A 26,154-nucleotide genomic window follows, 5' to 3' on the forward strand; every position below is an offset into this window, starting at 1 on the left:
CCAGTGTGCCAACGTGTTCCATGCTATGTGAAAATCAACAGGAATAATTAACTCCAGCTCTCAAGACATTACCACTCAGTTAAGGAGACCACATTTATAAACTAAACATTTACAGAGCAAAATATTACTATTGAATTAAATGTTAAATTACGTAAGTCATCCTTAATACTTAATGTATATTAGTTAGGAAATAGAGGCCGAATAATGGACAAAGTCTACAACTTCAGAAGAAAGGTCCAATGTCCAAATTATAGATGCAAGATGTATGAAACTGATGCTATGGCTTTCCAGAACATAGAATTTTTATAACTTAAAAGGATTTAGCAGTTCCCATTCAATTTTATTACAGCAACTGTGATTGTTCCCAACTGATACAGAAAAAGGGAACCTTTATACAGTGCTGGGGGGAATGGAAATTGGTACAGCCCTTATGAGAAAAATAGTATACTGGCTCCTCAACACATTGAAAATAGAACTATCACACAATCCAGCAATCCCACTCCTGGGTATATATTCAAGGGAAATGAAATCACCATCTCAAAAAAGTATATGCACACCTGTGTTCACTGCAGCATTATTCACAATATCTAAGATATGGAAACAGCCTAAGAGCCCTTCTATGGCTGAACGGAAAAAAAAATCTGTATACACACACACATATGCATGTACAATGAAATAGTATGCAGCCACAAAAAAGGAAAACCTGCCATTTGCAACAGCATGGATAAATCATCCCAAGGGCAGCGAATAGAATGGTGATTGCCAAAGGCTGGCGGGAGGAAATGGGGAGATGTAGGTCACAGGATACAAACCTTCAGTGATAAGAAGAATAAGTACTAGGATCTATGTACTGCCTGGTAACTATAGCTAATAATACAGTATTATATGCTTGAAATTTGTTGAGAGTAGATCTTAAACATTCTCACCCCATTCAAAGGAAAAGATACTATGTGAGATGACAGATGTATAGATGTGCTAATTATCTTGATCTTGGTAACCACTCCACAATGTATGTGGATATCAAATGATCATTTTGTACACTTTAAACATATACATAATTATATATGTGAATTTTTCCTTAATGAATTTGAAAAAAATACTCAGTGAAAGAAAGGACTGAGTGTCTATGAATTTAGCTTTTATCATATTTTTCTGCCCGATTTTAGCCTATATTAAAATTGTTCTCTTAACTCTGCCCCCTTTTAAGGCCTTATCTTTTCCTTTTCCAATAGAGACCCACGTCTAAACGGCTGCCCCTTCTCTCCTACCACTCGCTTCTCATCTCTTCTCACTCCATCATTGGTCCGAGTCAATTATCTGCCAAATCAAATTGTCATTATTCATTTCTTACCCTTCCCGACATCTTTTCCAGATGTGCTACAGGTGATCAAGCCTTCTTTAAAACTCCCTCCTCTGGTTCTCTTCATTCTGTACTCACCTAGTCCCTTCCTAACCTTGCCAACTGAGTTAATTCCTCTGCATCCATTCCAAGCCAGCATTCTTACATTTTATTTTCTGCTAGTCTCTCTTCCTCTCCCTCAGCTGGTCAGGTCATCCCCAGCCTTAAATACCAACCTCTACGCAGATTACTTTCTCTCTAATGTTCCTAAACTTGGAATCTCTGCTGAGTTCCAGACCTTCATTTCCAATTGTTTCTAGAGATTCCTAAATGAATCCCCAAGTTAAGAATTGCATGTGTGTTACTTCTCTACTTCCAAGACATACGCTCCTTCTGACCTGCCTTTTTCTCTCACCCTCTCAATAGCTAGGAATGAAACACTGCTGATTTTATATGATCTATGTCCCCCCAAGTCCATCCACTTTCTTTCCAGTCTCATGAGTACCACTTTTCTTCACGACCTCATTCTTACTCATTCAAATCATACCAAGAATTTCTTCCTTCCTTTAACAGTCTCTACTGCCAATAGGGTAATTCTCCTAAACCACAGCTATGAAACCTTTAGGACGCTCTCAGGAGATTCCTGAATAAAACCTAGGCATCTTAGCATGGTCCTTAAGAGACTTTACAATGTGTTTTAAACTTCCTTACCACATACAACATATTCCATCACAGCGAACTTCTTGTTTCTACTCCCCACATGCTCTATTCTCTCTCTTTAACCCTCTCACAAGTTCCACAACATTTAGCTCCAAAGTCAAATTAATTTTCAAGGCTCTACTTAAATACTGCCTTCCATGAAGCTAACTTGCCTTAATTGAAAATAACCAATTATTCCACAATTGTAGGAAATAATAATTTTTAAAATTTTTGCCAGTCCTTTTTAATGGCACTTTTTAAAATCTGTGCATATGTCCTCTTTTCTTTAGTGAAACTATAAACTTCTGGAAGACAGGGATTTACATACTATTTGTGTAGCTACTTAAAACAGCTAGCCCACAACTTTGCAATGGTGAGTTCCCAACAAATCCTTGTTGACTAAAATAAAATGTTCACCTGTTCAAATGGCTGTCATTATCAAGGTATAAAATAATATGCTCATTTATTCCAGGATCAGTAAATATATTTAAATTTTTAAGATGCATTTTAAAAATTTGGTTAAAGACATCCATTCTCAGTTTAAGTGCGATAAGTTGAGCAGTCCAGCCAGGTTTCCACATGCCCACTACGTGTTTGTTAACTAGTTTCCCTTCACATTCTCCTCACTGTGCTCAGAAAAGACATCAACGGGACTAGGAGATTTCTAATGCATCAAAAAAGACAACTACTCAGTATATTTACAATCTTCTCAGAAGCAGGTAAGAAAAAGATATGTACAGCATAAAGATTTACACAAAGGACTTGACAAATACACTAAATATCCAAGAAGCATGATTCTTCACATGCGTATAATTGTTTTGGATCACAATTTCCCCTCTCCATTTGTTGGTCAGACTCAAACTGTTGGTCAGACAAAGGTAAGAGAGCTCTCTGACTTGAAATTCTTTACCAAGTGCCTTTGAGATAATAATCTTGGTGAGCCAAGATGGAAATCTAAGCAGAGGTTTTCCCCAAGGCACATAGCTCAGGAACCAGTGATGTATAAAGTCAAAGGAAAACAAAACCATAAAATGACACCAGCCTTGTGAAAGGCAGAATTTGTTCAGTGTGTGGGGGTACCAGAAAAGACCAAACCTGTGGTCATTTTGCACCCATCCTCCTATAATCTTGATATAAATCAATGGATTGAGGTAGAGTTTCTGTCTTGTTGAAGGGGGGCATTTTCTCTATGCAAATTATCAGTCTACCCTTGGTAGTGATTAGGTAGATTAACAATCATTCCTAAAATTAGAGGCTTACAAAAGGACGGTATCATTCCTAACATTACACTAGCTGAATACGAGTCTCTTCTATTAAGTAAAGGCTAGCCTGAAAACATATATGAAACATAAAAGCCATGCTATTAGCTTTGAGAGCACCACTGAGAAAGATGAAGAAGAAAATGGACAATTCAGATAACATATTTAGGGAAAATGCTAATTACATAACGAATGAAACAGTGTGTTGACGCACACAGGAGGTGCAGATGCTTCATCAATGGTGATGCATTTGAACACTAGTAAAAACATCTGGGAGACACTAGAAATCAGAGCTCTGACTGTGGTACTAACGGCCTAATGATCTCATGAGATTTCTCCTGTTTGCTGGATTCTCTGATCTACCTCAATGGTCTGAATTTGCTTTTTGAAACATCCTAGAGCTATTTAAAGAAAATTACTTTCAAATATCTAAGAGTCCTTTTTAAAAAATTGAAAATATAATTTCCAACATTCCATTCCCTTGATGTTTTGCCTTAGAACCTTCAACTAGAGAGAGGAAGCATAGCCGTGCGTTAAAATTCCAGGAAGCCCGTCGCTTTGTTTTCAAATGACATTCTGTGCACAAAGGTAAACCAGACAGAAAGGCTGCCTTTGTGTTTTGATTTTCCACGGGGGGAACCCTTCAGTCATTTGAAGAGAAGCCCTGCTGCACATGCTCACACCTAATGTGGAGAAATCTCAGGCGTCTGATACAGTAGTGACTGGCTCAACTGAGTTGCCACACGTGTCAGTGTTAGGCCCTAATCGACGAACAAAGGGCACACAAATACCTAATGAAATGATTCTTGATGTTTATGATCCCATTGCTTCACATTACCAGCAGTGCCTGGACCAGATTGGTCATCAGTTTGAAAACAGGCATTGAAAGACACAGTTTAGAATAAGTATATTAAATGTGAACTGCCACTTCAAGAGCCACCCCCTTCCCATCTCCTCTTTCTCTCTATTTAACATTCAAAACAACTGAAGCATACAATGACATAAGAGCAAGATGAATTACATAAAAGAAGACAACTCATTATTTAGAGTACATCCGAATTCTCAGTTTTATTGACTTATTTTCTAACTTTCGGGCTTTTCTCTGATAAAGTCACTGGTAAACTGCTACAATGAAAGAAGCTGGCTGGGCCTGCCTTTTCCTAGACCGAGCTTCCCTATGAATTGGGATAGAGAGTGCTGTGGGCTCGCTGGCAGTCATAGGAGAGTAAATACAATCACCCCCTGCTAATATGTTCAGATACCTGCAAATATCCCGTGTGTAAATGCAGAGCTTGCTCCTACTGTAATCATACAGGCTGGTGTCTGCTAGGTATTATACCAGATTTTCTTAAAATAACAGCCTTTTTAAAAGGATGAGGAACGATATGTGAGGACGAATGGCTGTCACGCTCCTGTCAATACATGTGTCCCATGGAAAGGTCTCGGGAACCATGCCCGAACCATCTGGCACTTCATAGATTAGAAGTCCCCGAAGCTCCCTGTTAGAGACACGGCCCTGTTTGTAAGGAAAGCTCAAGCAGATGACCCACCAGTGTTCCCACAGCAGGCCGCTGTTACTGCGTTAACAACAGCTCATGGAAATAATTAGGATGGATATACTAGTACCTACCCATTCCTGAATAACCAGGTTCTGGCAAAAATGTATAGGAAAATAGATGGTATCCCCCCAAAAATGTATACACACTTTAACACAGATAATTCACTTAACGTTGACTCCTTTTCAGGTTTTGAAATAATGAGTGATTTGAAATAATGAGTGAAGCCAGACTAAGCTCTGAACAAAGAAAATTCATCCTAAAGTGCCACTAGACATTTTTTAATTGTAATACATAAAAGATAAAGTGTACAGTACAAAATCGGCAACAGTCGACGAACAGAGGACACACAAATACCTAATGAAATGATTCTTGATGTTTATGATTCCATTGCTTCACATTACCAGCAGTGCCTGGATCAGAATGGTCATCAGTTTGAAAACAGGCATTAACCAAAAAATAAAATAAAATAAAATAAAAATAAAATTGTTCATTTCTGTAGATTCTTCTAAATTTTGAAAATGAACTGTATGTTAATAAACCCTGGCTTTGTAATCATTCAAAGTGAGTATACATTTTGGGGGAACACCCTGTAGATGCCAACACAGTTAACTTACAGACTCCGCGTGCTCCATCACTGCTAACACAAAGAAGACATATTCTTGACCACTTTGGAGTTGCTTGTTTGTAAATCCTCCATAATGTTTGTCATCTCCCAGGGTGAACTCCGTGGGAAGGACATCAAAGTGAGCGGCTATATATGGCTTTAATTCAACTTCTCTCCCATAACGGAGGCTTCTGCGTTTCCTGGATATCTCTTTAAGCAGCTAAAAAAAAAAGTGGGAAATAGAGAAAGAAATGTAAACAATAATAACCCAAGTTGATGGTAGTTTCACGGGAGAAGTTAGTTCAGGACTGGGAACAGCCCAAGGGCCACTTGTTCACTCTTCAGGAAGCACATCAGCATCCCTAGAACCTCAGTTCTCTCTTGCAAATGCGTGTCTTCCTGTCAAGGTAAGAAACTGGCCTGCTATGGCAAGGCCCTGGCTACAGACATAAGACAATTAGGTCCTTTAGTGGTGGCTCCTATCATTGTCCGCCCCAGTGAAATCTTTTCAAAACGCAAGGGTACATTAGAACTTGTCTAAAGAAAAAGCCAGCTTGAGCCATAAAAGCTTGTCAATTTGGGCTGTACAGTTACTTATTAAACAAGTACTAAACTCAGATAAAGCCACCTAAACTTTCAATTATTACAAATCTGCAGGAATAAAATCTGATGCCTGATTTTTAACTGACAATAATAAATATTGTTATTTATTTAACAACTTCCAGCTTGATTTGCTCTTTAATTTAGGTACTTATAAAAACTTAATGACAAAATTACTGTCTACGCTTGTTTTTAAAAATCTATTCTATAATAATAAAAGGATAATATGCTAATTAGACCGGATGTCCTTCAGGACAAAGCAGGGGCTGCAAGGGAAGCCAGGGGAAGGAAGGCCTACTCTTGCACAAATTTTGTGCATTGGGCCTCTAGTAGAAACAATAATAGTAAAAACCAAACTAGTGATATCTACTTAGTGGAAAGAGACCCTAGCATAAGCAAGGCCAGACTTCCGTGATAATAACGGCTGCAGGTTGTACATATGACAAACACCAAACCTTTATGTCAGGAACTGGTAGTAAACTATAGTCTCTTCTACACAGAATTTAAAGTGTGCTCTGCTGGTTTAAAATGATAACCTAAAGAAGTGTGAAAAAGTCTCTTGGTTATATAATCTGTGCTGTTATTTTTGAATAACTTTTCACTTACAATATTCTCACATTTTCTGTGAAATTTGAGTTTATTGATATAATTAGAATTACATGAAATATAGGCTATTTGCCCTAACTGGTTTGGCTCAGTGGATAGAGCGTCGGCCTGCAGACTCCAGGGTCCCAGGTTCGATTCCAGTCAAGGGCATGTACCTTGGTTGCGGGCACATCCCCAGTAGGGAGTGTGCAGGAGGCAGCTGGTCGATGTTTCTCTCATCGATGTTTCTAACTCTCTATCCCTCTCCCTTCTGCTCTGTAAGAAATCAATAAAATGTATTTTTTTAAAAAAAGAAATACAGGCTATTTTATGAAAACCGTATTAGATTTAAGCAGTTAAAAAAAGTGGGAAATAGAGAAATGTAAACAATAATAACCCAACTTGATGATAGTTTCATTAGCTGTTTAGCAAATTTCGACCATCTGATGATAGTGATAAATTCAGGTATACTAATCAATTATGCACTGTTTGGGTTATAGTAAATCAAGGCCAGAAACCTGGTAGTATCTTTCAATTCTGTTGTCAAATTTAGATTTACTCATAAGGATGATGAAAATGACAATAGCTAATATTTATTAAGCACTTACTAGGCACTGTTTTCAGAGCCTAAACATGTTGTATTAGTTCATTTACTCCTTATAACAGCCCTATAATTTAGGCTAGTATTGTCCCCACTTGATAAATGAGGTAACTGAGGCATAATAGGAAGTGGCAATATATAATTGGACTCAATTGGTGAAATAAAATGAAATTACATGTAAGAGATTTTTAAACCATACTTTTGTTTACTTATTAGTTGCACAACATCAAGGAAACAAGCCCAACAATTAAGGTAAATTGATCATCTTAATTGTTTTAACTCAGTCTGTATTTAGACAAATATAAATATTGTACATCTGCTTTCATTATCACATGTTAGTGTGTATTTAGATTTCTTTTTCCTGGAGTCTTTTTACATGTTATTTTAAAAAATCCCGAGACCATATATTTAATGCTACACTTGAAAAGTCATTGCAAAGGTTACTGTTGATAGGCAGTAAATGATGGCCCATAACGTGGAGAAGGACAAATGCACTGCAGATGAGCTGAACAGCTTTTTGAAGTTGGTTAATCAGAAACATTTACCATCAGTTGTTTATGTAACTGCTCCCTTCTTCTACTTCACTGATCAAACCCTACCTTGACTTTCTTTATATTTCAGATGTAGGCAACTGTCATCATTCATCCATATCACTGTCATCCCCATGAATACCTTTTGCTAGGGTTTCTTTAGACGATTTTGAGGAGGTATGTTAGGGAAAAAAGTGTGTGCGTTTGGTGCTCTTTAGAGCCAATGTGGCCATTCATTAAGGTCAAACCTGGAAAAATCAACTCTGTCCCTGCAGGCTGCTCTAATCTCTGCAGGGTGCTTCCTGTGTTATACTTTAAACGAGTCATGTATGCTTAGATGGCACTGGAGTTAGCCAGTAGGGGTATGCTGGAGTTAAAACCACAAATAAGCACATTATTTTACAGCAAGCTTTTAAAGTACAATGCGATGAAAAGCTTATGATATATTCCAAGACCTGCCCTGAATGAAATGTAACTGACATTTTAGGACTCATTCTGCCCCAAGTCCATTTTGACTATCAATTTCTACTCTGCCCAGTCTGACTTTGACAATAGGAGTTCCGACTCTATAAATTTATTATGGGGAAATTGTCCCCAAACAAAGGACACATGTTCTCAAAAAAATAACATTTAGAGTAAATCTGTTTAGAAAGCTTCTTTTCGTTTTTTATGGGCCTAGATGTGAGGCATACGCTGGAACTCCCCTTAGGCCACCATTCTATTTATTAATATTGATTGTTTCAACAATTTGAATTATACACTGTTCTAAGACAATCACTTAGTCAAATACATTTAAGAGAGGAATACTGCTTTGTCAAACCTGGCAATACCAAGATATAGATAAAATTACTACAATGCTTTTATTATACATGGTAGGAAAAAAAAAGAAATGAAAAACTTTCTGCAGGGATCAGAAACAGAATGAGTAAGCATTGAGGAGGTTACAGCCTGCTTTTATTCGCTCCCATCCACAGTAGTTACAAGATATACTGGAGGTATTTCCGGAAGATATATCAAGGGCTTTGGTGGTGTTTTTTTTTTTTATCAGAAATAATTTTCATTTTCCAGTCAATGCGTATCTTATTTCTTCCACCATTAATTCTACAATGTGGTCTCAATTATATCAGTAAGAAAAGTGGGTAACAACCCATCCTGACCCCCACATTTTGAATTAATAAATGTTCTTTATCAAACTATTATACAGATTAATGTACCACAATGTGTGGGTGATTAAAATGACCCTTTGTTATGGGAATCAGCAGCACAGACCCATAGAGTTTAATTGCAAGAAAGTTCAATGTCATATAGCACTATCCTTCAATCCATTAGCATTGCTGTGCATTCTGGAGGTTGGAAAAGAGAATCAGCTTCATATGACTTATCACCCAATGGCTCCATCTATAAGGAAATCTTATAATTTATAACATACAGATAATGTATTATAGAAAGGCAGACTGGAAACCTATATGTTCCCATTAACCAATGTCACCCCCCCCCCCAATACATTTTTAAAAATAAAAAATTAAAAGTATTTGATGTTCTTGTTGGACTGGATCTTAATTCCTTGAAAACTTAAAAAAAAGTAGAAAGACTCAAAGATTCTATAAATCGTCTTTGCATTTTAAATCCAAATCCAACTGAATTTTATAATTCAGCTGAGAATTGATAAAAATAATAAAGAATATTTCAGGATTAACTGATTCGAAATGTTGACAGAAGACCAGCTGACCATTTTGCACATTCAGACGAAGAATAACTATTCCTCTAACATCATGGGAAAATGACTTGTTCCTTTATTATCAACAGAAAAAAATAAGATTTATAACAAATTACTTGACATTATTCAAATGATGTCTCAATTTATACTCCTCCAGTGCCCATCTAATCACTACACGGTGACACAAACGCATAACCCTAACCTTGAACCCATCTCCCCTTCTCTACTTGAGTTTAACTCAGATACATGAAGTGGATGATGATGAATTCACTTCTAGAGATGACATATGTCTGCCTACAGCAGCTCCCAGCCCGCACCTGTCAGATCACTGCCTCCTCAGTGCAGACATGTATGAAATAAACATCACTCGCCTGGAATGCAGCTAGGGAATTTCTGCTTTTCCTTGCTTGAACTAATGTGAGGTAGGGAAAATACCTAGAAATTACAGGTTGGGTGATAATAGAGGGCTGATATTATAAATAATCTCAATCAATTAAAATCTCCCATTTCCCCAAATGGGAGCCTTTTTACTTGCTTTCTGAACTGATTCAAACCAGCGTCACATGAAAATAGCAAAGTCTCTCTTAGATTTCAAATCTGAACCCCAACCATTAACTTGCTGTGGCCTTCTGATGGCTTAATACTTCTGAGCACTGCTTTTTCATCTCACTAGATATATATATAATAATTAGGTATTGTGGACAACTTCATACTAACTTAAAAAACAACAATCAAATGTTCTTCCTGCAAAAAGAGTATAAATTAAAATGTACTCACTCTTGTGGTATGATTTCGGAAATTAAAATAATACTCATTTAATATCTGCTCTATTTTTAGCACTATTTTCTTCCTTGGATCAAAATTTTGTGATTTCTGTTGTTGCCTGCCCCTGTGGTTAAGTGTGATTTTGATTCTGATATCCTACAGAATACAGAATAAGGCAAACATATGCTAATCAGCACAATTCTGTGAGAAACTGGTCAAGGATCTATAGTGGGTCAAATGTTGAATTCTGCTGCAAAATGCAATTTAACATTTTTGTAACAGCTGCAGCTACCATTGCATTAATGAAGGGGACTCTGGAATTCATAACATTGGTGATGAAGCCTTTGCTGACAATTCACTCACCTTTTACACCTCTGCATCATGTTTTACAAAGGGCAAGGGGCAAAATACTAAAGCCAACGAAGATTAGACAGGCTGTAAGCTTTATTGCAGCTTAATGTTTTTTAATTAAAGCAAAAGGCTCTTTGTTGTGATCCCTAGAGGTTAACACACCCATAGCACTGAACTATCAGAACAGCCAGCTGACCAGCCATGCAGAAGTCAGCAACTGGATTGGATGCTGAAAGGACTCTGTAGAGAGGAGGAGAATGTTTAATAAATTAAAGAACCAGTGAAAGACACTGCCAACAAAGACACACTTACCTCATCTAATTCCATTTCATCTGGACTCTCCCATGGCTTGATAAATTTCCCACGAGATTTCTTCAAAGGCACAATTATTATGTAGTAACCTCTGCACGAGAATCGGTAGACAAAAATAAGTTAGTTCAGGGAGAAAAGTAAATGGATATATCTTAAGTCTTCCACAGACCAGTGATTGAGACAGAAGGCAAATTACGGAGATGGAGGAACTTGTCCATCAATGACAAATAACCACCTGTTCCTTCAATTTTAAAAACAACATGTGTAGATATTTATGTGTGACTTCAATGAGCTTATATGGTTACATCACCATGGTTGACTGATCTTTATTAGTATCATAAACAGGATGGGAATACTTTGTTAGGACCCTGGTGCTGGACACATACAAGGCTGATATACTAAAATTGACTAATACAAGCTGCTGAACCAAATATTTTCTATGATGGCAATTTAGAAGATAACTTTTTAAAAGGGAAATGTATAAAAAAATTACTCTTAGTTTATACCATGCTTATATTCTGATGATAATTTTATTCACCTACCCCTAAAAAAAGTTAAAAGCAGAAAAATTACTCATAATCTCGTAATAATTATATGAAGATATTAAAAAGCTCCCCTTTCTAGCTATCAAATGGTAAACCTAAAGGTAAGTGTGGCAGAAATTTGGAGATAACCACTATCTAAGGGCCTTCAACATAGATCTCAATGTAATACATCTATAGGAAGAGGCGAAAGTAACTGAGTTCTCCAAATGAGAATAGCTGACTAAAATTTAAGTCATGTATAAAGTTACCTGTCACATATAGATGTAGGCTATTTGTAAATAAAATAAAATAAAATTGTAACTTCCCTATAGTCTATACTCTGCCCTTGTATTCATGGTTAGGGACTAGTTAATACCAATCAGCAGTAGTAAGTATACAATGACTTTGCAATAATGGCTAACACATTCACCACTTCCTACTGCCCAGGTATTATATTAAATGCATCATTTCATTTTGCCCCCTCACAAATCCTATAATAGACAAAGAGACAAATTGGTAAAATTGCGGCCCCAGTTAAAGCAGATAGTAGAGGGATACAAATCTATGTACATCTTAATCTTAGCAATAGTCTCCCCCCACCCCCACCCCCAAACTTCCCCTCTGTATCACATAATACTAAGGACTCCATAAATTTTGTGGAGATTTATTTTGAAAACACACATACACTTTCAGAAGAGAAGGCTGCCACGCAGGGGAAGGGCACTAACGTTGTATCACAGAGGCCAATAGCACACACCAAAGGCCTCTTCCCACTGATCTCAAAGCAAAGCCTGCAATCAGCTCAGCACACCCTCCTTGGTAAAGAACACTGTTTCCAGAAATGTCCCGTGTGGTAACCAGTAGCCTGTGTGGCTGTGGAGCACCGGGAATGTGGCTAGTCTGAAGTGAGGTTTGCTCTCAAATACAAAAGACATGGATTTAAAGACTTAATATGGAAAACGAATGTAAGTATCTCAGTAATAATTTTTAATAGTCATCATATGTCAAAATGATAATATTCTGGATATGCTGGGTCAAATAAAAAATTAGATTCACCTCTTTCTTTGTACTTCTCCCGTAGCGGCTAGAAAATTTAAAAATTTCACATGTGGCTCTCATTATATTTGTTGGACGGTACCACTCCAGAGCATTCTTATACAGGATGTGGCATCTGGAGATCTCTATGGCCCAGAATTCAGGCTCTGTCACTAGTATGCTGTGTGACCTTGGGCTGGTCATGTAACATCCCTGAATCTCAGCTGTATATTCTGAAAAAATGTGACTTGGGGTGGGGAGCACAAACAATACAGTATACAGGTAATGTGTTATGGAATTGTGTACCTGAAACCTGTATAATTTTGTTAACCAGTGTCACCCAAATAAATTAAATAAAAAGATAAAAAAGAAATTAAAATAATACCAGACTTTTATTTGGGGGGAAATACAAGCAAATTTATACAAAGCACTTAGCATAGTGTGTGGCATACTGCACTAAATGGATGCCACCTGCTTCTGGCTGCTACTGACCATCAGGGTGGGAGAGGTGCACCTCAACTACCCTATTCAGTAGGACACAGTGAAATCCCCTGAGATGCAGTTTCAAGAAGTTGACAAACTTCTTTCTCTCTAATCGAGAATTCTATGACTACACCTGAGCCCTCTCTCCATGGTGCTCTGAGCAGCTATCAACAGACTCACAAGATCACATCACTCAGCCATTCATTTTCTTTCCTACAAATAATCATGATGATCAAGGAGGGGGAGGAGAATGAAGAGTTGGAGTGTGTGAGAGGCTAGTGCCTTTTTTTTAATGACCCAGAGTAAGCTTCCTCCTCTCCCGGTCCTCCCACCACCTGAAGGATTTGCCAAACAAGTCCATCATGTTCAATGAGCACTGAGGGGAATGACAGGGGATGCAACCGAGCGTAGGAAATAACGCTGCAGATGTGCTTGATAAACACACTTGTCAGGGAACCTCCTGCATTTCTCTACCAATCATGCAAAGTCAGGACAGGTTCTCTTTGCCTAAAGCGATGATAATGCACATTGTCACAGAGCTCCCATTGTCCTCGTTCAGAATCATGCAAATCAAGGTGAAGCTGATAAATTCTATTAATTTTTCTTTCTGCTTTCATACTTCGAGTTGCCAATCTTGTACATGAAAAAAAGGAATTCATTCTTCTGCAGCACTTCCCAACTATTCATATTACTTGCAGTTGGGATAAGAATTGTACAGCTCCTCTCCCCCCTTAGTAATTAATTGTGTGGCTGGATATGATCTCCACTGATCTCTGAAGCATTCATCTACAACAGTCACAGTGGAGCCTGCTTCAAAGCAACTCCCTTCTCTCTCTCTCTTTTTAAAATTGCATTATTTTTTTAAAATATATTTTATTGATTTTTTACAGAGAGGAAGGGAGAGAGATAGAGAGTTAGAAACATTGATGAGAGAGAAACATTGATCAGCTGCCTCCTGCACATCCCTACTGGGGATGTGCCCGCAGCCCAGGTACATGCCCTTGACCGGAATCGAACCTGGGACCTTTCAGTCCGCAAGCCGACGCTCTATCCACTGAGCCAAACCGGTTTCGGCAATTGCATTATTTTTTAAAAATGTTTTTACTGCTTTCAGAGAAAGGAAGGGAGAGGGAGAGAGACAGAAACATTGATGAGAGAGAAGCATAGATCAGCTGCCTCCTGCATGCCCCTACCAGAGATCCAGTCCCCAACCCAGGCATGTGGCCGGACCAGAATGGAACTGGTGGCCTCCTGGTGCATGGGACAATGCTCATCCAACTGAACCACTCTGGCCAGGCTCATAGCAACTCTTGTCCGGTGAAAGAAATGGCGTGGAGTGCTGCGAGTTTGGAACTCCATGTTACAGAATGTCTCGCCTGGGTCTAAGTTCATACATTTCAACTTTGTTCTCTGCAACTGTGGTTTTGTAAACACCCATGTGGTTGCTTTTTCTGAAACCTAGATTTCCCCAGAATATACTGCTTCCCTTCAAGTTTCATGTGGTGGCTGTTTATTCATTCCTCCTCCCCACCCATGAACCTCAAGGTTAGGACTTGGGGTTTCTTTTCTAGGACTGGCCCATGAAACACCACGGCTCTCAGATCCTTGAGCTCTGCCTTTCAAAAGCCAACATCCTCCACTCTACCATGGCTGAAATCTGCGATAGCCATTCTCTGTGCCTGAACCCAAGGAGCTGAACACAGCCTGAGAAATAACGCATAGGGCAGAAGAATGCCATAAATTCATAATCAGCGAACTCCAGCCCTCAATACTGCCTGGAAATAGACCACGACTTCTTTAGTTACCCAGACCTTCAATTTTACATGATAACATTTTCAAACTTTCTCCCCTGGCCTCAAACCTTAAACCTCCTTGTCTTCCCACTAAAAGATGGCCTTATCACTAATATACAGAGAGAATAAAAGCATTCAGACAATAATTCCCTCCACATCTGTCTACCAGACTACAAGCCTACCTAGGTCTGTACACAACCAAAATCTTTCCTTCGGGTGGAGCAGGAGGACTGGCTCTGTTTTAAGGCCAAGCACTCTTTCTTGCATTGGTTTCCATCATTTCACTCTAAGGAAGTTTACCATATGCTAACGATTTTCAACCTTTTTCTTCTCATGGCACACATAAACTAATTACTAAAACTGCAGCACACCAAAAAAATATATATAATCTGACAAAAATATATATACTTTTTTTATTCATTTATACCAGGTGGCTATTGTTGTGTTGGCTGTTGTCATGTTATTTGATAATCTAAGGGAAAAGAGGTCAGTGCCCCTGCCTAAAGAGTCGGGTATTGCATGTTTTAAAAATTCTTGTGGCACATCAGCATGCCACAGCACAGCGGTTGAAATTCACTGCTGTATATCACACCCCTTCTCTTTCTCATACATGCATATCTCAGCTTCTCCTACCTCATTGGATCCTATACATTTGCTTCCAACCTTATATAAATATCTGCCATTTAAAAATAAAGCAAACCACATCCCGTTCCAGTCATCATTCCTTCTCCCTCCTACCCCTTACTGTCCAAATTCTGAGACGCGCTGTCTGTTCTTGGCGTTCTCCATTTCTTTACCTTCCATTCACTTTCTGGTTAACTAGGCTCCTGCCTCATTAGCCCACCTCCCTGCCCTTGCCAGGGTGTTCGGTGACCTCAATTATGTTACATGAAAAGGAGAATTTTCGACCCTCTTCTTTCTTGATCTCTTAGCAGAATCTGACAATGTCGATAAGACCCTCTCAGTGTTTTCTGCGTATCTAACTCTCCTGGTTCTATAGTTCTATTCTTCCGCATGTTACCCTTGTTTCCCTAGCAGGATTTATCATCTGTTACCCAGCAATTAAATGATAGAGGTCCTCGAGGCTCTGGCCAAGGACTCCTTTCCACTCCTTCTCTCCCTCTGTGATCTCATTCCAGCACAGAGCAACATTTATTACCTGCATGCAAACGATTTACAGACTCACATCTTCAGCCAGAACACTCCTCTGAGCATGTCAGGTTCATCCAATTCCAACTTTAGGTCTCCATTTCTATGTCACAAAAGTACTTCAAATTTACTGTGATTAAAGCAAACAAAAAAATGCCTCCAAAATAAATCCTCTTCCAATAACAACCAGGATCCTTTTTGTGGAACAAGCTCTAACCTAGGTGTTTCCCATTAACAATCTGCTCTCATTCTCTCCTCTCCTGCCCAACCTACGACCAAATCCTATGGCGTCCAAACCTTTCCCTACTGTTCACACCTCCCTTCTCAACTGTCACCACGCCAGGCTTATCCCATTGTCACATATCTGGATTGTTCCTTCCTCTCCTAACATTCTATCACTATAGAGTTTAGAGCAGTGGTTCTCAACCTGTGGGTCGTGACCTCTTTGGCGGTTGAACAACCCTTTCACAGGGGTCGCCTAAGACCATCCTGCATATCAGATATTTACATTACCATTCATAACAGTAGCAACATTACAGTTATGAAGTAGCAACAAAAATAATTTTATGGTTGGGTCATCACATGAGGAACTGTATTTAAAGGGCCAGAAGGTTGAGAACCACTGGTTTAGAGCCCTATTGTTCAGTCTCTGATCAAACCATATGATCTAAAAAAAACCTTTTTTAAAATGAAAAAAAGAAATTGCTTTTAGAATTAGATCAGCTTTATAAACGAGTGAAATTAAACTCCACACTCTGCTTTGCCTGTCTGACTCCAATTTAGGCTCAAAACACCCTTTTCAACAATGACTTTAGCTAATAGGCAAATAAATAACCTCAGAATAAATATATTTAGAAAGCCCTTGACTACTTACAAAGTAAGCTGTGTTTTCCCACTATATTAGATTTAATTAGATAAGTTAAATCTAACCTTCAGAATTTTAATTATATTAAGTAAAGTTTTACTAATTCTATTTAATATGTTATCATCAAGGGGCCCAGCTTCACATAATTATACGGGAAGCTAAGCTCTGGCCTTGGTGGCGGTCCCACTTCAAATTCAGCCGGGCTTTTTGTATCAGCAGCCTGTATTAACATTCTCAAACTCAATATTTAACTGGGAGGTCAAACTCCATCTCATATTTTAATAAAGAATGTTGTTCTTTTCATAGCTTTTGATTTTTTTTGACTATACCCTATAGTCATTTGGGTATATATCGTTTAAGTAAAATTAATTTTAACATAGACAAACCAAAGCAGGTTGAATGGTTTTTCTGGTTTCCACGTTTCAATTAAGGTTTTTCCACCTTTTTAGCTAGCTCTGTGCTGTCAGAAAAGTTACTGAATTATGGCATGCCTCATTTTCCTCATGTGTAAAGTGGCAGGTGATAATGCTGACCTGTGGGGAGCCTCTCCCTTTACCTCTCATCTAAATTCTCATGGCAAACTGCTGCGTGACACTCACACGTTTCCATGATCGGTGGCCACGCGCACATGCCTGGCTGCGCCTGGTATTAACATTTGCCTGGGCCGGTCCTGTCAATGCCTCCTTGCTGTGGGGTGCTCGATGGTCTAGCAGTTTGGCCAATTCCTTGCTTGGCCAATGAATTCTATGGCCGTGGATCCACATGTGTGCTCTAGAGCAGCGGTCGCCAACCGGTGGTCCGTGGACCACTGGCGGTCCGTGAGGTCCGAAAGTTTGGCAACCGCTGCTCTAGGGCCAGACAACCTGAATTCAGATCTGCCTTTCTGATTCTGCTATGGTGTCACCAGGGCAAGTTAGTTCCTCTTGATGCTTCCTCAGCTTTATAATGCAAAGCACTCTTCTTGTGAAGGTTACATCAGTTACTGTGTGCCCTGTCCTTCGACACAGCACTATTAACTCTCAGCATCAACTCTATGACCTTGGCCAGGCTGCTCAGTCTCTCTGGGCCTCACTTAATTCATCTGTAAGTGGGGAGAAGGATGCCCACCGCACAGGGTGATGGTGAGGCTTAAATGAACCCTCCTAGTATCTTCAGCTCAGTGTAAAGCACTTTAAAAATGCAAGCCTTTACCACCTCAATGACAACATGTGATGAATGAATGATTTCTCATTAAATTAAACAGATAATATATTACTTCATTAAGTTGCTAATAGTGGCGGCACACATTTTATGAAGCAACATTGTAAGCCATGCTTCCAAGAATATCTTCTTTTTTAAAAGAAGGAAAAGCACAGAATCTGAAAGCCAAATTAGCAAGACCAAAGAAATGTAAACTTTCATAAAATACTCTCCTTCCTCATTTCTGTGTTTCATAAATATAAAACACTACAGTGAAATTAACTTATATTAGGTACCTTCTCTTAATATAATCTGCGTGATACACTTTTTTTTTTTTTTACCACCCAGACTAAACTCCTGCTCTATAAACCCACAGACGTTTTGACCACAACTTGCTCCTGAAACACTGTGGACTTGGCTAGAGTTTTCAGACTGGCCTCCTGCCTCCTAAAAGCACTTAAACAGAAGGTTGAAGCCCTACAGAATTCCGGGCACCAGAACCTGCTGTTTCCTGGGAAATGTGACCTTTCCCGGAGGGAGCGCCTCTGCTTCTCCAGAGAGAAGCCAAGGGTGGGCCAATTCCGAAGCATGGAGCTATGTCCGCTTACATTTCCCAGGGGCAGATTGGTGCCTAAGGGGTGAGGAGCTGGGGGCAGTGATCAAGACCTGCCAATTACTGTGGCTGGAAATGAGAGAAGCATGGTTTCAGTTGATAAACAAAACAGCTCTTCAATCGCCAAAATTGCATTTGGCTAGAAAACAAATGGGAAGCATTTTTCTAGATAGCATTCACCTAAATAAAAGTTAGCAACCCACCTGAAGGTCTGGAATCAATTGCTTTCTCCCCTCATTTCACCCATAAAATACTGAACAAAAAGCTACATTCCTCTCTAATTTCTGTACTTGCCAATTACTGCCAGTGGCACTATGAGGCACACAGGTTCTTGTGATATGTGACCATCCCACTTAAACCAACCTGGAAGAAAGGGTGGGCAACTCTACGCTGTAGGAAGCCCGCAAATATAAATTATCGAGGTTTTCTTGCTGCTTTTTTTCTAACTGGAGATTTGCTCTTTCATTTCTTATAGCTCTGGTCCTTTTTCCACTCAAGTACTTTTCTAATTTAGTCTTTTGCTCTTTTCCCCAGAGCAGCTAGAATATTTTTTTGAGAATCTCTTTATTTCTAGAACATATTTTTTCCCCGTAATGGTTTGGCTCCTTTTTCTGTTTCGTAATGGTCTCTTCTCTTTGTTACTAAATTCTTATGCCTTTTCCCTGATTCCCACTTCAAATATAGGAGGAGAAAGTAGATAAAGAAGAAGGAAGAAAAAAACTGAACAAGCTAAAGAAAAACACTAAAAAACAAACTAGATTCTGTGATATTCTCAACTCATTCAGAAGTTGGAAAATGAAACAAAAGTCTACCACCAATGGACTAAAATGCCATTTTCCAATAACGTCTAACACATTCTACCAAGCCGATATAGTAAATATCCACTAAAATATTTTTTCATATAAAGAAAATATTGAAAACCAATAGTAAATACTACAAAATATACTATTCTCTTCTCATCTTTCAACTGTTCTTTCTCTAAACAGAAAGTGCATGTTTTTTAATGGGTTGAATTTAGAGTCCATATTTTTCCCTATTCTTTCATTGTTTGCAATTCACCTTTCCTAAATCTTTTTCACCCTTCAACACTCAGATGAGATATTAGATCCTTCCAGATACCTCCTCCCCTGACATCCAAGTTGGGCTAAATTTCTATACTCATGTTTCCACAGTACTTGGCAGACTTCTCCCATTATATTTCAATTACCTATTCTTTGTCTCTGTTCGCCCACCGTAAGATAGGGCTTTATCTCAGTCATCTCTCCCAGTCCTAGTGCTGGAAATATAGTGTGTACAGAATATATGTTCTTTGGATGCCAACTAAGAAGTCGCAATAGATGGAGAAGACATAGATGAATAACAAATGCAAGTCTTTATCTCGATTAGGCACCATCACACACGCTGTCCTCTTGAAACAGTGTTTCCCCACCCCCACGCCACCGACCAGCTAAGTTCATGTCATTCATTAAGCCTTAGCTCAGATGTCACTCTCTCCAGGACCCCTTTTCCTACTAAAGCAGGATCAGGAGCCCCTCCTGTGGCCTTCTAATCTTTGGAACCACAGTACTCCACTTCAACTGATCTTTTTACATGTCCAAATTCCCTAATTAACCATGTTGTGTAATATCAGTGAATAAGTCTGCATTATCCCCACTAAACCCTTGAAACATTGACTGGCACTATGGTGGGAGATACAAAAATCAACAGAATATTTAAACAAATCAATGGATAAATATAAACTCACTTTCATATTAAATTGTGTTGGAATTAAAATTGTACTAAATAGTTCATTCTCATTTCCAATTTTATGAATGACAGAAAGAGAAGAGTGAAAAAAAAAAGGAAACCTTAGTTCTCAGTGAATTTGTTTTCATAATAATCTTTTGGAAATTTCATCATCTGCTTGAAACCATCCAATTATTTTATCGAATAAACAATAACTGAAAAATTTTTAGGAAGGGTTGTTTCCTAAATTTCACAAATACCCCAATAGTAAAAACTTCTTGTTTATAACTTTACTTTTTAATAGCTAATTTTTTTTCAGCATATTCTTCAAGTTTTACTTTTTAATAGCTATTTTTTTTTCAGTCATATTCTTCAAGTTTTCTGGAGCTTTGGAAAGTGCTTACTGTACATAATCTTTAAAAATTCCTTTGCTATGGCCCTGGCTCAATTTCCCTAACTCCCTAACAAGCTTTACTCTATGTCTGTACTTGCTACCTTCTTCCTAATAACTGAGACCTTTACTATTATTAGCCTTTTGTTTCATACTTTTACTTCATTGTCTCAGTGATTATCTCCTCCCATAAAACCATTGCTGCTGTTACTATTTCCAAATGCCTATCTTTAATCCTAGTAATTTCTTTAAACCCACATCCCAAATTAGGTATTTCATTGTTACCTCAATGTAACATATAGACAAAATTAAACGCATTCATTTCCTCTTGATTTTTTTTCATGTCCTTTAAGACAAATGGCAGCATCATTCATTTCTATGATGTTTTTCTCAAACCCCTGAGCCATCTCTGATGCTTTTCTCAAACCCTAGAGCCATCTATGATGTTTTCCTTTGCATTCATCTCTTCATTTCATCAGCTTCCAATTCCTACTGCACCACTGCTCTGGGTTGCCTCTGCTCAGATCCACCATCACCACCTTCAGAACCTTTTTACTTGCCTAGTGTCACTAACTCTGTGATAACTCCCCAACAATTCTCTCTCTGCTGTTCCAGTTCCCACTAACATACACCTTCAGGATCCATGTTCCCTAAGAACTGTCCTAGTAGTGCTGCCAGCTTGTCCCCACACATAAGGCTCTGAGGGCCTATGAACTATGTATAAATGCGTCCACTTGGCCTTCAAATCTTTCATCGCAAGTTTCATCTAAAGTTGATTGTGTGAGAAAGAAGAATTGAGAAAGGATCTAGTCTTATGCTGAGCAGGAGCACAGTGTCCAAAATGCAGTAGACACTCAATAAATACTCCCTAAAACGGAGAGACGGAAACTTGGTCATTATCCAAATGGTATCATGTCACGCTACCATATAAAACCCTTTAATAGATTTTCATTGTCTACAGAATATAGTCCCAACTTCTGGGCAGGAGGTGACCCCTGTACACCTCTCCCGCCAGGCTTGCAGGAGCGCTGGGGCACCAGCCTCACAGAATCACTTGCTTCCTGTATGATGGGCCTTTGTATATAATCGTCTCACTATGATTTTTTTTTTGTCTGTCTCTTATTTGTCTTTCAAAATTAAACTTGGAAACATCTTTGACCCACTCCATTACAGTTTGGCTGCCCTTGAGAATACAACTCTATCATTAACATGTATACATCTATTTCTCTGTGTCCCCCACCCTATGGTAAGCTCTTTGGGGCCAGGGATCACATCTTTTTCATTCCCCACGGCCTTCCACCATGCTCACACTTAATACAATTCAGTGTAAATACTTTTGTTTCCTGTTGGCTATCACTAATGAGCTGTGCTGGGTATCTATTCTATTGGTTATAACTAACTATATACAACTGACAAACTACTAATCTGACTGGATTTAATTTTCTACTGAAGGCCCACTGGCTTCTTCACTGTGCTCCATTCAACCCAGAAAACCTGCATTTTTTCACTTACATGTTTTTCCAATGTCATTCAGAATTTTAACTTTTGAAATTTCTACCTTTCAGCACATGTATAAAATGCTAGTGTCATAGACTTTATTTGCTTATCTAATTCCCCAAAGTTCTTTTAGTGTTAGTGTACTTTATAAGACACCCCAACAATAACTTGACACATATCAGAGTCATTCAACTAGTCACCTTACTCCATATATTATGACATACATTCCTTTATAGTAATGGCCATGTTCTATTTGCCGTTCTAGCTTTCCTAAGTAACACTGTTCCTGGAACATACAAAATACTAAACGTTAAAATAATGAGAATCTGGGTTACAATGACCACCAGATCACAGTGCAGTGAATAACAAAACTACAATCCTATGTAGAAGACTCAGGTACTCTATGTAGAGCAATTTATTCTTCTATAACACTACAACACTGAGATTTAACTTTCTTTTTTTTTTTGTTTATTGGCATTTCTCTCCTTCAGCCCTAACCCTTCAATCAACTTACTTTATATTCTCATTTGCAGGTACTTCGGGCAGCTGCACAGTAATCATGCCATCCAAGTTGGTCTTCCCGATGAAGGCAGGTTTGGTGCGCAGCACGTCCGGCGCAGTCCTCGCGGTCACCCGGTGCTGCAGCCCCCCGGCACTGTTCCCACGGTTTGTCAGCACGAATGAGTACGACTTCTCAGGCTTCAGGTTGACAATTAACTTTTGTGTAGCTCGACCATCCACTTCTTCTACCATTTTCCCATCATCATAAAGAATCTAGGGAGACACCACCGATCACAGAGAGGCCAGGAATGTTTTCTAAACTCATGTGCACTTGCTTATAGAAAATGCATATCAGATCAATTTCAAGTTCTGGATAATTCATAAGCCAATAAGTATTCACAAATTCTAGAGATTGCATCAATTTTTCACTTCGTTCCTACTCTGTAATGATATAATATGTCTAACTCCGGTGAAAATACACAAAGAAATGCACAATATTTTTTCAATTTTGATTTGTCAGTTGTATGTGACAGAAATGGAATGTGTGCAGAAATGCTTTAGGTTTCCAATGTATTATACACATCACTTTTTTTCTAAATGTTTCCATTCCTGTTCCTAAATATATTTTAACTTTCAAAAATGTTTCTCTACTCTTTATTTCATAGCCTTGTACTTCTCGCTAGCATCTCTCACTATCTCTCCATGGAGTTTAAATTCTCAACTAGAACTTAAAATGTGCAAAGAATTCAGGCCAATAAACATATCTTTTAAATCGGTTGCATTCTATATAGGTAGAAACCAGACAAATTTCTTTTTCTGGGGGAAAAACAAAAACACTAGCTTAGATGTAAAAAATTCAACTTGCAAACAATAGGTCACCTACAAAGGAATGCCAGCACTGGGCTTGAGCTCCTACCCCCTCTTCTGAGTGGAAAGGCCACACAGCCCAAGTGCCAGACTCAGCCTAGTATGTGAAAGCCACAAATGAGCAAGTATGTGTTCCAGAACCAAAGCCGTCTGTTTGCTTTTTGGTAACTCACCCCGGGGGACTGCCCCCGGCCCCTCCACTTTTACCTGGGATTTCTTACACATTCGAAAACAACTTACCTTGAAAGGCATGGCAGAATTATAATTCTCCGGAATCTCCCAAGACAGCAGCACTGAGGTCTTCATTACTGCTTTGACGTGAAAATTTTTTGCAAACACTGCTGGAAAAGGAAAAACAGTGTATTTAAACCACTCCTAAGAACCACGACCTGTCCTTTACCGCCTTGGACCGCAGGGCTTATGCTAGATGCTTTCTACTTTGATCCGAGAGAGAAGTGGTGATTTGCCTACCTGTTCAGAGCATTCACTTAAATACATCATTCTCCTAAAGATCTCTCCTTTCCATTTCGGTCAACTACATTGTGTTTTCCTTACCTGAGGACATGGGGATGCTCTCAGCCAGACTTGGTTGGCATTCTATAACTGAAATCTAAGGCATCCAAAACATAGTAAGTTTCGCATACTTTACCTTTTCGCTTTGGGTGAACCTATGAATATGAATGGGCCGAGCAGTTATTTATAGCTTCAAAATACTGATTTCCAAAGACCGACATTCCTTTAAAGGAGGAAGGCCACAAGCAGACAAATCCTACCTTGATCCACAGGCAGTGTCCTGAACTGGACACTGGGACTATATGGCCCGGGCCCTTTGCTCGTGTGAGCACGTACTTTTACATCATATGTGGTATCTGGTTTTAAGCCACTGAGTGTCAGAGTGGTGTCAGCGGGAACAATAAGCTGCTCCATTGGGAGGAGAGGGATGTTGATATCCCTGTACAGAAGGGTATACTTGGTGATAAGGCCATTTCTCTCTGCCAGGACAGGTGGCTGCCAAGATAACTGGACGGAGGTGGACGTGGTGCCTTCTGAGTGGAGGTTTTGAGGGAATCCAGTTGGGACGTCTTCTGGGACAGAAATCTCCTTCACCATCTCCTCCCCAAAGCCCACTTTGTTTCTGGCTGAGAGCCTGAAGGTGTACGATGCTCCTTTGTGGATGTCTGTCGCTGTGAAGTGGTCTTCTTTTTCAGAGAACTCAAGAGTGGTGAGCGGCTCCATATCCTTCCGGCCAAATTTTAGACGGTAGCCCTGAAGAGGTCCAAACGTGTCCACAGGGGGGTGCCACTGAATGAGAGCAGTATTCATCTGAGTGTGGCTAATCAGCAGCCGGGGTTTCCCTGGGACTGAAGCACATGGATGGACCAACTTACATGGATGTTCACATTTCAATCATTGCTAAATGGAAACACCACTCTACAGCATTCTCAAGTCTTTGTTAAAAAAAGGGGGCGGGGGTAATGCTTGGTCTGTATACCTTCGTGGCAATGTTCTACTTCTACTCTATTAAAGTAGGCTGAACTGCTAGAATGCGGTAATAGACACAAAATAGGAATAAACTAAATAATAATTTGAGGAAATATTTTAACATCTTCACATTTTGGTGCATGCCACAGAGAAATGAATGAGTACAGATGAGCCAATTAGATGCAGCTAATAATAACAAGTATAACGTATTTAATTATTGGTCGCATGCAATGTACCAGACACTGCTGAGAGCATTACATGTACTGTTTCATTTGATTTACAGTCCTTACTCCCGACTACATGCTCTGATTAGTTATCTTGATTTTTGTATAATAAGAAAAGGAAACTCAAAGAGCCAGAACACTGTGCAAGGTAAGATGTGTAATAAATGAGAAAGGTGTAGTACAAACCCAGGTCTATTGACTCTATAGGCCAAATAATTGACTACATTGTTATGCTGCTTATAAATTTACAAAAAAAGTAGCTACAAATAATATTATTTTGACTTACTATGGTTCTAATTTGCATTTTTGTTTATCCTTTACTATCCATACCAGTCATCCCCATTGAATTTTCATCTTTAACACACGAATTATGTTATGACCTACCCTATAATGTTGTTGTGAATATTAGATCAGAAAATGCATGTAAAAGTCTTCACACAAGTTTAATATTTTATTACTATTATCATAATTCTCAATAATCAAAATACTAACCTCTTATAGGAAGGGGCTAATTTCCTGTAAATACTAGTACATAATTTATATTCTTTTCAAGTTAAGTAAGTTAGATATGTAAAGAGTTCTAATCTACTCATTCAATAGATTTGTACAACTGCAATTTTTTAATGGAGGGCAGTTATTCCTGGAATCCATGCAGAAGGACAGTGGTACATAATACAGAGCCAAAAGGTACTTTGAGGATAGACCAAAGATGGGGGAGGAAGAAGAATATCAACAAACTTAAAACAAAGAGAAGTTGATAGGAAGAGGAAGATGGTAGAAAGGAAGGAAAGCTTGCACTAATGGGAGACTGGCAATGACAGTATTAAGGGGGTAGAGATAAAAAAAATGAAACAAACGAAAAAACAACAAAACCAGAAAGATGATAAGAAAACACATAGTATACT

The 26,154-nt window shown here is 38.8% G+C and overlaps 1 protein-coding gene across 25 annotated transcripts in view; it reads right to left on the reverse strand.

Moving 5' to 3' along the window:
* The window catches only part of PTPRD (protein tyrosine phosphatase receptor type D), a 1,393,726-nt gene that overhangs the window by 135,991 nt on the left and 1,231,581 nt on the right, over positions 1–26,154 (reverse strand). For 9 of the 25 annotated variants that reach the window (XM_036331134.1, XM_036331145.1, XM_036331142.1 and 6 more), the window contains 5 exons: positions 24,317–24,904; positions 23,784–23,884; positions 22,690–22,949; positions 10,922–11,012; positions 5,471–5,680 (listed from right to left, as the gene is read on the reverse strand). In XM_036331134.1, the coding sequence (XP_036187027.1) occupies positions 5,471–5,680; positions 10,922–11,012; positions 22,690–22,949; positions 23,784–23,884; positions 24,317–24,904 (1,250 nt within the window). The remainder of the gene's footprint in view (positions 1–5,470; positions 5,681–10,921; positions 11,013–22,689; positions 22,950–23,783; positions 23,885–24,316; positions 24,905–26,154) is intronic. The other 16 variants (XM_036331156.1, XM_036331154.1, XM_036331146.1 and 13 more) reach the window with 3 other exon arrangements.

This window comes from Myotis myotis, unplaced genomic scaffold (genome assembly GCF_014108235.1).
Source record: "Myotis myotis isolate mMyoMyo1 unplaced genomic scaffold, mMyoMyo1.p scaffold_m19_p_12, whole genome shotgun sequence".
Taxonomy (NCBI): domain Eukaryota; kingdom Metazoa; phylum Chordata; class Mammalia; order Chiroptera; family Vespertilionidae; genus Myotis; species Myotis myotis.